At 37.0% G+C, this 13,066-nt stretch overlaps 1 protein-coding gene across 4 annotated transcripts in view; it reads left to right on the forward strand.

Moving 5' to 3' along the window:
- Positions 1 to 6,358, forward strand: part of DIAPH2 (diaphanous related formin 2) — a 974,644-nt gene extending 968,286 nt beyond the window's left edge. The window contains exon 27 of one of the 4 annotated variants that reach the window (XM_049644714.1): positions 1,012 to 6,346. In XM_049644714.1, coding sequence (XP_049500671.1) covers positions 1,012 to 1,076 — 65 coding nt within the window. In that variant the 3' untranslated portion in view covers positions 1,077 to 6,346. Of the gene's footprint in view, positions 1 to 1,011 lie in introns of all 4 variants that reach the window. The other 3 variants (XM_049644715.1, XM_049644712.1, XM_049644717.1) reach the window with 3 other exon arrangements.
- The last annotated feature ends 6,708 nt before the right edge of the window (positions 6,359 to 13,066 follow it).

Raw genomic sequence — 13,066 nt, forward strand, 5'->3', positions numbered from 1 at the left:
TAACTTTGCATTATAATCCCCCATCATGCCATTGATTTGGTGTGTAACCTTCATCAGTAAAACAGAAATAATAGGAAAGAATGAAATAGACTTACCTCCCAGGGATGTTGTGTGAATTAGCAAATTAACAAGTGTAAAGTTTTAGCATTTATGTAAGTGCTAGTGGTTGTCATTATTTCTAGGGAACTAGTCTCATTTTAAATAGAGAATCTAAGTATATTATGTTTGTGTCAGAAAAGGATTTTCACCCACATCAATTGATTTTAAGCTGAACATAAAACAGAGGTGATAATAATGTAGTAGTGATCATCACAATGCAGAGCTGTAAACCTTTTCTTCTATTAGAGCTAAAATTATTTTTGAGCAACTATCAATGCCTTTAAATTTGCTTCCCAAGCTTTGTGCCAACAGTTATCTCTACAGTGATTATTCTTCCTGTGATGGGTGTGGAGAATAGAACCTATTCATTATTCATTCCCATAATGACTATATAATTGAATACGTTTGCATCATACAATCAGGCAAAGACTCAGTAGTTGGTTTGATTGCCATATACTGCAATCATTGTTAAAAAATAAAAACTCTTTTCTACTCTGCCTGCCCTGGTATCCTATAGAGGTAGAAAACATACAGATTTAAAACTCATGGGGAATTGAAGTGCTTTACAACAAAAGGCACTGTACATAGATCCTTTCAATTTGACATCTTTACCAAGGAATTTTGTTGTCACCTGAAATTTCCAAGTGGACTGTGGTTGAGAGAGTGCTTCCATTTCTTTCATCACTCTGACTTCACTTATCAAGAAAAGTTATTTATTGCTGATTGCAGGACTCTTGAACTCAGCCCAAGAGCTGCAGCATGAATGCCTCAGATCTGGGCTCCTTGTTACTTATTTACATATTCATTTGAAGTGATTCAGGACTATTTGAAAACCTCTCCTGACCCAACTTTGTGTAATAGCCAAGATCTAGCGCTCACTGTGTTTTGGTTCTCTTTCTCTTTGTCTTACAGATAATAGCCGAGTACCTTTGGAAAGGTCACGCTCTCGCCACAATGGAGCTATTTCATCTAAGTGATTCCTGATGCCAAAGAATATGAAAACAAAATCATAAGTAAACAAAATCATAAATTTTGAGAAGAACAAAACATCCACTCAAGGGATAGAAAATACGTACATTTCTGCAAATATCAAGCTTAGCTGGGTGAAGTAGCATGTATCTGGAAAGCTATTGCAATACTCCTCTCACAATTATACTAAAACAAACACAATTACAAAGATTATAAAATATGTGTTCTATTTTAGTGTAAAAATGTGTATTATTTGTTATTGTGTGTGACCTGATGGTAATGATGAAAAGGGTAAAAAATTCAGAAACAGTCAGCCTGTCAAAAATTACAATGTTGCTCAAATTTACAGGTCACCCCCTCCAAAAAAAAGGAAAAGAAAGGAATAGAAGGAATTATTCAGTGTCTGCTTCTGATTCCTGTTACATGGAAAAAGAACAGGCCAATGGAAATGTATATATTAACAACTTGAAGAGACACTAGCTAATATTGCACACTGTGCTAGAGAAGCCATTTTGGAAACAAAAAAATTGCTGCTTCAACCCCATGAATTTATTTCAAATCTTATCTCAAGCAAAAGATGATGGATTGATCTGCTTTGGCTGAAATTAAACTTATCATTAATCTAGAGTTTCAACATGATGTTACAGGCACTTATTGCTAAAAATAAACCAGAGTTTAACAGAAGCAGTTAGAGAAAGTGATTTAAACTTTATTTAAAGAGGTATTTTCTAATTATGCACATATATCTACTTTATAGAAATACTTTATATGGCTATTTTTGAGAAAACCTCACATTTTAATGTTTATTCTGAGATGAACCTTAAAATTCTATCACCTTTATTTAGATTTTTAAAAGGTAAATATTGATTCCTATTCTCTGTGGTTTATTTCTTCTCTCTATTGCTTCTTTCTCTCATGACCTCCTTGAAAGCAGGGAATAAAGTTCTAAAAGACCTGAGAGGAAAAAGATTTCTCTCTGTAGGCAGCAGAAAACTGTCTGAAAGTTCAACTGTTTTATCTGCCTTTCTACTTACTCAGCTTTCCAATTCTGCCTTGGTGGTGTGAAGAAGTAAAAAATTATATGTATGTATGTGTATATATGTGTATATATTTATATCTACTGCTACAATAATTCCACATCCCAGTGACTAAGTGAACTTTTTAATCATCATCATACTTATTTCCATTATATTAACAAACTAAAATGACACTGCCAAAACAACCCTAGGAGGAAAAACAGGTTCTACATTTTTCTTAAATAGATGAAGGAATATAAGTTATACCTATTACTTTAAAATATGCATTGAAATAATATGGTATAATTTCTCTGGAGTGTAATTTCAATACTAATCCAGGCAGATGATTGTGATTACTGTAAAAAAATTCTTATATGTATATTTCTTATATAGAAAATCCTATTTCTACTTCTTCAAAGCACATTATAGACATTCAGAAAGAATAAGTGACTGGCTTGGCAAGTCACCTTTTGAAATAATGTAAACAAGTGACCAATAATTCACAGTTTCCTTTATATAGAGATGTATACTTACTCAAACTGCTACTTTTTCCTCCAGTGCATTCTTGTGTAGGTTCTTATGTGGGTATTACATTTTAAAATTCTCTGAAGCTGCTATAATAGAGAAATCAAAAGGAGTGACAGTATCTGAGATTTTACAATTTCATCCTATCTTTAAATCACACACATATGCATGCACAAATAAATTTAAGGGGAATATCAATTTCATATGCTGTTTCATAACAACAAAGATTTACAAATTTATGCAAATAATTAATGTATGTATTTTTGACTTCACAAAGTCTTTTCTTAAATCTTCATGTTCTGACCTGGGTCTTTTGATAGCTTTTCAGGCTGTAGGAAAATGATATTTTGAAATATTAACCTGACTAAAATTTAGTGGCATTTGCCATGTCATATCATCAAGATGGTCGAGGTAGAAATACTGATGTGTATTACTTTTTCCAGATGTGAACTTGCCTTGTTTTTTAGTTTGTGAAAAAAGTAAATGAAATACTATTATTGATATATATTTGTATTTCAAGAAATGGCACATGGTTTTCACAAACAGTATGGAACCTTTTAGGGTCTTTTGTGAAATTCCAATAATGGAGTTGAAGGATTTGCTTCCCAGATTTATAATAGTCCTGCTTTAGCCATTTGCAATTTTGTTCTAGATTGAAAATTATAACCAACAAAAGTACATAGTGACATTTTTAGCATAGAGCCAAATTACACTAAAGTTTTTTTTAGGTGAGAAGCACCAATTTATGCAGATTTTCTTCAGAATGATTTTTAAAACTGCAAAATCCTTAAAATGTTTACTAGTTACATTAGTGCCCTTTGTCTGCAAGGTAACAAATTACCACAAAATTCGTGCCTCATCACATCAGAAATGTATTCTCTCATGGTCCCCATGACAAGATGCCCAAAATGAAGGGCCATGCTCCCTCAAAGTCTCCAGAGCAAAATCTTCCCTTGATTCTTCCAGCATATAGTAGCTACTGGCCTTCCCTGGGTTATGGCTACATCTCTGCTCCATCTTCACATCACTTTCTCCTCTGCATATCTAATCTTCCTATGCTTCTTTTATAATGATGCTTTTGTTAGAATTTAGGGCCCACCCAGATAATCTAAAATAATTTCATCTGAAGACCCTAAACTTAATTTACACTTATAAGACTCTTTTTCCAAATAAGTAACATTCAAAGGTTCTGGGAGTTAGGATGTGGACATATCTTTTTGGAGGTACCCCCCCAGCCCATTACAGTCTGCCCTTTGCCCCCCCAAATTTATATTTGTCCCATGTACAAAATATATTCACCCCATCTCAACATTCCCCAAAGTCTCAACCCATTATAGCATCAACTCTAAGTCTAAAATCTCATCCAAACATCATGAGTTCAATAGTCCCAAATCTCATCATCTGAATCATCTAAATCAGGTATAGGTGAAAATCCTGGGGCAAAATTTCTATCCAAATGTCAATGATGGGTAGAGGCTGGAAGAACTATGATGTATGTGATAGAGAAAAAAAATACACTGTAAAAACAACTTATCTGCTTCCAAAATACAATGGTGAGACAAGCATAGGACAATAGTTATAGACATTCTTATTCCAAAATAGAGAAAATGGAAAGTTGAAAAAAATCACATGGCCTGATAACTTTCAAATTTCAGCCAAGCATAATCCCCTTAGGTTTCTTCAGGACTGCACCCCCTTAAGCCTGCAGTTCTGGCCTCTTTGCCCAAGGATTAAGTCTCTGTCTCTGTGCCCATGGTTGGCACTTCTGCCTCTGCTCCCCTGCTTGGGCCTCTGCCTCTGCACCTTGCAGTTCTGCTCTAGGAATGGCCATATTTACTGAAGGGTAGCACATGTTTGCAGCTTTATCATCCTGTTTCTTGCCTGTAAAATTTTGGTAGTCTGACAACCTTCTGTCATTTTGTTATGTCTCCATCCTTTCCAGGCAAAACTAGAACTGTTTCAACCAGTATAACATTCTCAAAAAGTTTGTGGGTCTCCCATGTATGTCAAATTGATTCAGTATTGAGGTAAGAGTCCTCACAGACCTTTGCTGGATAATTCCATCTCTATTCTTGGCTTCTATTGAGATGGTTGAGTGGATCCATGAGTCTGCCATCTCTTCAACACTAGCCAGAGGCTGGCTTTATCTCCAGAGTACAATCTCCTAATTTTAGCATCTTTTGCAATCTGAATATTCAGGCTCAAAATTACCTGAATTATCATGTGCTGGTTCCTTTCTGCCTAATAGTTATTTCCTCAATTTCTCTTTTTCCTCTTGCATTTTACTATGAGCTCAAGATGAAAATAGGCCTTACCTTCAACACTTTGCTTGGAAATCTCCTCAACCAAATATTCAAGTTCATTACAAATTCTACCTTCCACACAACTGCCGGAAACAATTCAGATAAGCTCTTTGCCACTATATAAGAAGGATCACCTTCCCTCTGGTTTCCAATAAAATGTCCCTCAGTTCCTTCTGAGCTCACCAGAAGCGCTTTTAACATTCATATTACTAACAGCAGTGTATGTTTTTTTTCTATCACATACATCACAATTCTTCCAGCCTCTACCCATTATCCACCTCCTAAGCCACTTCCACATGTTTAGTCATTCATTACAGGGGTACCTCAATTCCTGTTACCAAAATCTGTATTGTGTTCCTGTGGCTGCTGTAACAATACACAAAACATGATACCTTAAAATAACATAAGTTTGTTCTCTTATTATTTGAGGGGCCCAAAGTCCTAAACTGAGGTCTTACTAGGTCTGTACTCCCTGTACTCTCTCTGGAGGCTCCAGAAGAAAATTTGTTGGTAGTCTCTTCCAGTTTCTTGTGACTGTCATTCTTTCCTTGGCTGTGTCCAAATCTCTCTTTGGTCTGTTTTCACATTGCTTTTCCCTCTGTGTATCTAATCTACCTCTGCCTCTCTCTCATAAGAACACTTGCTGCAGCATTTAGGACGCACCTGGTTTATCCATAATAATCTCCTCATATAAATAATCTTAATTTCATCTGTGAAGACCCTTTTTCCAAATAATGTAACATCACAGATTCCAGGAACTAGGACATGGACATATTTTGGGGAAGCCATCATTTAGCTCACTACATTAATCATTGCATACAAATGTGCTTTTCACTTTTTAAAATGCATCCTTGGTGCTTACACCAAACTGAAGGTTTCCTCTAAAAGCTATTGTCTGTACAGCCTAATGCATGCTTTGATGTTAAACAGTTTTACAGGCTATTCTAAAATTTTGTTGATACTTTTTCTACTATGGCCAATGCTTAGTTTGAAAAAATAATGGGTTCCAACTCTAAACTCTGGTGTTTCCCTTCTACCCCTTTTATGTACTCTTTGACCAAATGTCTTCTATGAGTATAATGCAGGCATAAAACTACCTCTGATACAGGAGGGTTCTTTCAAGCTGACTTTAGATATTGTGAATCCCTCAGCTGAATGGAGAGGTGACAACAAAGCCTGCTTTGAATGGGTATTGAGGAAGACTGTGCCCATGCCAAGATACCCAGAAGAAGTATTTCAGCAGCAGGAGAACTGTGGATTCATGTTCTCATTTTGCTTCGGATTAGATACCTGTCTCTTTACATGACCAAGAACAACTTGTAGTCTATATGTAATGCATACTCACTTATTAAATAAAGTTAAGATATACATTAAATGTTGTGTTGCCTATGCTAATATTCAGGGTGACTGAACAGGCACAAACTGAAGTATAAAGACAGGATATAAGAACATTTTAGAAGAAGCTTCAACTGAAGAGAAATACAAGAGTGTTTCTATAAGGACCTGGTCAAGTGGAAATCATGGGATATATTCAAAGACACACATACCTGTGGGAATCCTAAGATTTTATTTAAGTATTCTTTAGCACTTCTTTCCAGTGTAGTGTAGAAATGTAGAACTTAAAAGTCCAGAAAAGTCAGAAGGATGATTTACATCTTCCAGGGAAACTCTATACAGAAAAGTGGGTGGTTTTTTTTTTTTTGTTATTTTTTCTTTTTTCTTTTTTTTTTTTTTTGTTTGTTTTTGGGGTTTTTTTTTTTGGTCTTGATTATAGAATGAATGAAAGCAAATGGACTTCAAATGCTCAGAGGGGTAAAAATCTGAAATGAGTACCAAATGTGTATATGAGTAAATAAATGTATGTAATTATTCTCTGGAAGGCTTTCAAAAGAATCTCTCATCATAGGTGGGCTGACTTGAAGATGGAAGGTTGGATAAGGTAATAACCAGATCTGTAAATGATATGATCCAAAGTACGTGGCAATACCATTGTTTCCCTTGGAATTTTGGGTTGCTCCAGGAATCAAATACATTAGCTTTTTTTTTTAACGTTTTATTTATTTTTGAGACAGGGAGAGACAGAGCATGAACAGTGGAAGGTCAGAGAGAGGGAGACACAGAATCCGAAACAGGCTCCAGGCTCTGAGCTGTCAGCACAGAGCCCGACGCGGGGCTCGAACTCACGGACTGCGAGATCATGACCTGAACCAAAGTCGGCCACTTAACTGACTGAGCCACCCAGGCGCCCCTACGTTAGCTTTTTTTTTTTCTCCCTCAGAGTAACTCCTTAGTAAGGAGTCTGAAAACCTTGGTATCCACAACCAGGGGAATTTGAGCTTAAAACCAAGAGCTCAAAGGAAAATGGAAATCTGGATGTTGAAATATGTGCAATGTATGTAACATACTATATAGTTTTGATTTATAAAGAAGGAAATATATAGCCAAATATCCCATTTAAAGACTGAATTTATTTAGATGTCTAGAGTCCCAAATAAAATATTATTACAGTTGATATACATTGTAGGGGAAAAAACTTACAAATTATTGAAGTATGTGAATCATGACTTTCTAGTTTTTGGTGATTAGCAAAATTCAATCTCTAGCCATGATGGTCATATATCTTGGCTAATACAGGTTCAGCCAATATTTTCACCTGTATTTTTGCTAATTGGGGTCCTGACAATATTTTCACCTTTTGATATTAATCATCAAAGCACAAGAGCTCTAGCGTGCCTGGATGGCTCAGTCAGTTGAGTGTCTGACTTCAGCTCGGGTCATGATCTCATGGTTCATGAGTTTGAGCCACACGTAGGGCTCTGTGCTGACAGCTCAGAGCCTGGAGCCTGCTTTGGATTCTGTGTCTCCCTCTCTCTCTGCCCCTCCCCCACTCACACTCTCTCTCTCTCAAAAATAAACATTAAAAAAAACACAAGAGCTCTTATCGTATTAGAAATCATAATAATAAACCCTTAACTTCTCTACTTTTTTAAAGCCTCCAGTGTGGCTATTCTAATCATTGATCCATTCCATGAACATTGCTTTTGAGGGTGCAATTATGAATTAAACATAGCTCCCACTTCAGAGGTCTCACAATCTAGTGCAAGATGGGACATGTACAGAATTGTAATCCAAGGTAGAAAGAAAGTAATCAATGTCATAAGAGTGGGATAGATAAAGCCTATGGGAGTTCAGAAAAAAAGAACAAATCAGTTTTACAGAGGTGAAGTATAGGTATTAAGGTGGGAAACAAATGCCAATGTAGGCTTTTTGTCACAGTGGCATTTGAACTGAAATTTAAAGGGTAAGTAGATTTGGATATATGAAGCTTTTATTTAGTCAGTATGTAATAAGCACCTACCATGTGCCAACCAGAATGCTAGACACTGAGAACATAACAATGAATCAAATAGATGTGGTCCTTACTCTAAAAAGCTTAGGTGTTTTTTGTTTTGTTTTGTTTTGTTTTGTTTTGTTTTTTAGGAGAGAGGGAAGGCATGAGAAGTACAAATTTTGATATGCATATGTAGGGAATATTGAATAATTCAGTTTCATTAGAGTATGAGGCCCATGAAAAGGAGGTAGCAGTTGTGTATTTGGGGCTTGACTTTATAAATGATAGGAAAATACTGAGGGATTTTAAGGAAAGCAATGATAATGGACCATTTAAGGAAGATGATGCTGGAAGCTCTGTGTAAGACGTAGAGGTCACAGAAGGACCACTTTGTTGGAGGCTATTGCAATACTTTAGATAAATAATGAGGGCCTAAACTAGGGTAGCATCAGTGGGACAGATCCAAGTGGTATCTAAAGAACTGGCAATCGGTTAGATGTTGAGGATGTGAGGAGAGAGAGGATTCAAATCTGACACTAAGGTTTTAAACCTGAGTGACTGATGGGCTACTTTCAACCAAAAAGTTGAACACAAGAAGAGCTCATCTTTGTAGTGATACCATTGATATGCACACCTACTGCTCTGACACTTATGATCTTATTGTCTGTACTGTTGAATGGCTCATACAAGCCCTATATACAAGTAGCATCAAGACATACAAAGTAGACAGGAGAACATGATTCTGAACAAGAACTTGTTCAGTGATTTATAGTGATAATGGTAAGAAGGGCAAAGGTAGACTATGTGGTGTTCCTTTTCTTTCCTTCTTTTCCTCTTTCCTGCTTTTTTCTCTTTTCTATTTAATAATACTGAAAGTGAAAACACTGAATGGCTGTTCAAAGAAACTGACAAGGATCGAGTGGACATTAAAATGTACTGATTCAGTTTTGGTCTCATACAGGGAAGAAAGGAATGTAGATGAAGTGCAATTTATGGAAAAAGATTTAATTAGTTCATAGCGAGAACTTCTTAAGTGTCTAGTTAATATTTTAAACTATACATTTAAGAGGTTCTGGGACAATTATTACTCTAAAAGAGCGGCAAATTCTCCTGTTTTACTATTTTCCCAGGAATCTCTCAGACTTCCAAACTGTGGCCAAGTCTATCCTCTTTATGATAAATACCTTTCTACTCAACCATAAGGCTTCCCTCCTCAGTACATTCAATTGCTGGGTACGTGTGACACTGAATGACTATTCTAGCTAATATTCTTTTGTTTTGGAAGGGAACCTGTTTTTTGGATCTGCTCCATCTCACCCCTGCCCCCTAACACCCAGCAACTATCTTGTGTTGTTGTCTGTTGCCCTACAAAACCCCAAATATCACAATGGGAATTAAATTGAAAATACCTAAATACTATGAATTTTCACTTTGAATAATTTTTGGAATCTTATGACATAATACCACAGTGGTACAGACTTCCTACCAAAAATCAATTAATGGAGTATTTTACCTGACTAAACAACTGGAGCACTTATAGTAGTGTTTGGGGAAGGGAAGAAAAGGAAAGGGACCATGGATAAGGCTCCTCAGCAGAATTCGGTATCATGATAAAAATCATAGCATCTGTTAGGTGTCGCTTACCTGCAACTCCAGAGCATCTGGGATAAAATCTGACTTGCTGTGTGTGTGTGTGGGGGGGGGATGGTACTTTGTACTTTGAAAGGGCTTTCACTATTTGCATCCATTATTCCATCATCTTTCCTCTCAGTCTACAAGCATCCTCAAGAATCCTAATGAAGAACAGCAACCTTTCCATGAATCTGTCTCCTTCAACACTATCAACTACCTAATTATCAAGCCATGAATTACTCTTGTCATTCCAGTTACTTTCTCCCACTTTTCTATAAAGAACACTTAGTCCTATCTTTCCCCACCACTCAGAAAATTTCTCAGTCCTCTTTATTAGTGATTGTTTTCAACAAAATATAGGCAGTATCTCCAGCATTCATTTGTATTCTCCCCACTACCAGGGCCATCTTGGCCATTTCCATGGCTTTGACAATTTCTTATGAGCAAATGACTGCAATTCTTTCTGAACTTCAGAACCATCTTCAGTTTGTAAATGATATCTCACACACTAAACGCAGTATATTCCCAACCAAAAATGTTCCCTAGCAAACGGATTCTTTTATCCAGATTTCCCCTCTCATTATAGGTACCATACCTTCTCAGTCTCTCAGGCTAGAAATACCAGAAACATCTTGTATTATTCCCTCTCCCATAACATCCAGTCAGGCACAGAAGTTGATCATCCCATTTCAGTTTCTTACCTCTTCAACCTTTTACACCACTAGAGATTGCTTCCTAAAATGCCTTTCTTGGCCCACATTAACAATTTTTATTCTTTTTAAAAAATTTTTAATGTTTATTTTTGAGAGGGAGGGAGAGACATAGCACGAGCAGAGGAGGGGCAGAGAGAGAGAGACACACACACGGGAACCGAAGCAGGTTCCAGGCTCTGAGCTGTCAGCACAGAGCGCAAAGCAGGGGCTCCAACTTACAAACCGTGAGATCATGACCTGAGCCAAAGTTGGAACTGACTGAACCACCCAAGTGTCTCTATTGTGCTTCTTAATTAAAACTATTATGGGCTTGAAAGTTCTCAGGAATGGAAAATGTAGCTTTCAAACCTCTTCACAATCCCTTCAGCCATTCTGCGCTGGATTTATCACTGGAGCTTACCAATGATAAACAAACATGATTCCTTAATTCTCCTTCCCTCATTAAAGTACATTGTTATTAATGCTCCTACAGTAATTTGCACATACTCTTATTATGGCCTTTATTTCATTCTGCCTTTTACTAGAGTTACTTGTCTGTGTCCTTGACTAAAGTATGTTTCTTGATGGCAATGACTGTCTCATTCATCTCTGGGCCTTTACCTAAAGCAATTGCTCAATGAACTAATGTGTAGTGTCAACTCTCAATGAATTAAACAAATGAAAAGGAATTTTTGATACAGGTAATGGAAAATCATAGCTAATTTCCTCAAGGTAAGAACATAGCCTTAATCGTTGTCCTGGAATCTGAGGGCCTGCCTAAGGTCAGCGATGAAGACAATATCCTCCAACGATGGATGACTGGGAGTTGATTTCAGAGGAGTGCTTTCAGGAGTTGATGACTGAAGACAAGGAAGAAGGTTTTACCTCCAAGGTCAAGCTTTTAACAAATATCTGCAATGTACACTGAGGGATTTGGCTGTACTCCAATTATGCTAATATGTTTTATATATGGGCCTCCAGCATCCAGGAACCACCACCTCCCTAAACAATTTAATAAGTGTAAATATAAAGGCAGAGTTATAAATGTGGAACTTATTTGTAATCTACCAACTTTGTTATTATCAAATGTCATAGGGTATAAGTCATGACAATTATGCTGCCTGCTTTTTATTACATTTATCTTACTTTTAAAGGTGCAGTATATGCCCATAAGTGTAACTTCTCTGCCTAAGTAATCTACCCTGTTTTGGAGTCACAGATCACAGGAACTTTAGAGTCACAGGATTAATGAGCATCCCTGTAGCAAAGGGATTCATGAGTCATTGACTCCACCCACTGACACTGTACCCTTCATATTAGGTTCCACTGTGTGTTTCAACAATTCAAGTTGTGGGAACTTGTGGGTTTCTCCATACAAGAGACATCACAATTTAAAATACAGAATTGTTGCTTCCTCCTCCCTCCCACACCTGAGCATGCAGATGTGTATAAGTCCCTCTCATATAGAAGCTGACAATTTTGCACAGAACTTTCAAACTCTTGATTGCCAATTTGGTGAGATACAATCCAGAGCTACCTCTTAAATGGTCTCTTGGAAGGTGAAAGGGGAAGTAGCCCTGGTTTTTCTGGTTTTGATCAGAAAGGCATCTACTACACCCAGTCCATAATTCCCAATTCCAATTAGACTCTTTCTCTTCCCCTCCTTATTGCTTCTCACTACATCTCATCAACCACTCCAATCAGGAAATGCAGGTGACTGTCTTACTCCATATAAGAACATTTTATGGCAACAGTTCTCTTTTCTTTCAAAGGAGCACTTCTAGTCTATCTGCAGGCTTCCTCATGCTTTCCTGGTATTAGGCAAGAAACCTGCCAGGCTGCAGAGGTCTGTTGGTGAGTGAATCTAATTTTAAGGTTTTTTAAAAGTTCTGCTGCTTTCAGTTTCCTTGAAAGGGAAGGAGCAAAAATAAAAATAGTAGTTAATCCTACCACATAGGAGGTTCTTCAGGAACATTATTTTCCTTAATCACAGCATCCCCCTACCCTTTTGCTGTGTGATTCAAAAAATCATGTTAACAAGCTATTTATTTGTGCATTACTTATTCCACAAATATCCACTGAGCAACTCATGTGACAGGCATTATAAGCAAAAATAGACATGATCCAGGTCTTCATGAGCTTACAAGTGGAGCATGCTAATGATAAATCTATATATGATTACAATTAAGCGAAATGTCTAAGAAGGAAACAATAACAGATACTATAGGAGAAAATAATGTATGTGTATATGTGTGTGGTGGTGAAGGGGGTCTAAATTAGACTGGGTGGTCAAGATCAGCCTCTCTGAAGAAGTGATATTTAATTGGAGACCTAATGGATGGGTAGAAGTTAGGGGTGCCTGGGTGACTCAGTAGGTTAAAACATCAGACTGTTGATTTTGGCTCAGGTCATGATCTCACAGTCATGAGATCAAGCCCTGCATCAGGTTCTGCACTGAGCATGATTCTGCTTGGGATATTCTCTCCCTCTCTCTCTCTG

The sequence above is a fragment of the Panthera uncia genome, chromosome X, assembly GCF_023721935.1.
Source record: "Panthera uncia isolate 11264 chromosome X, Puncia_PCG_1.0, whole genome shotgun sequence".
Classification (NCBI taxonomy): domain Eukaryota; kingdom Metazoa; phylum Chordata; class Mammalia; order Carnivora; family Felidae; genus Panthera; species Panthera uncia.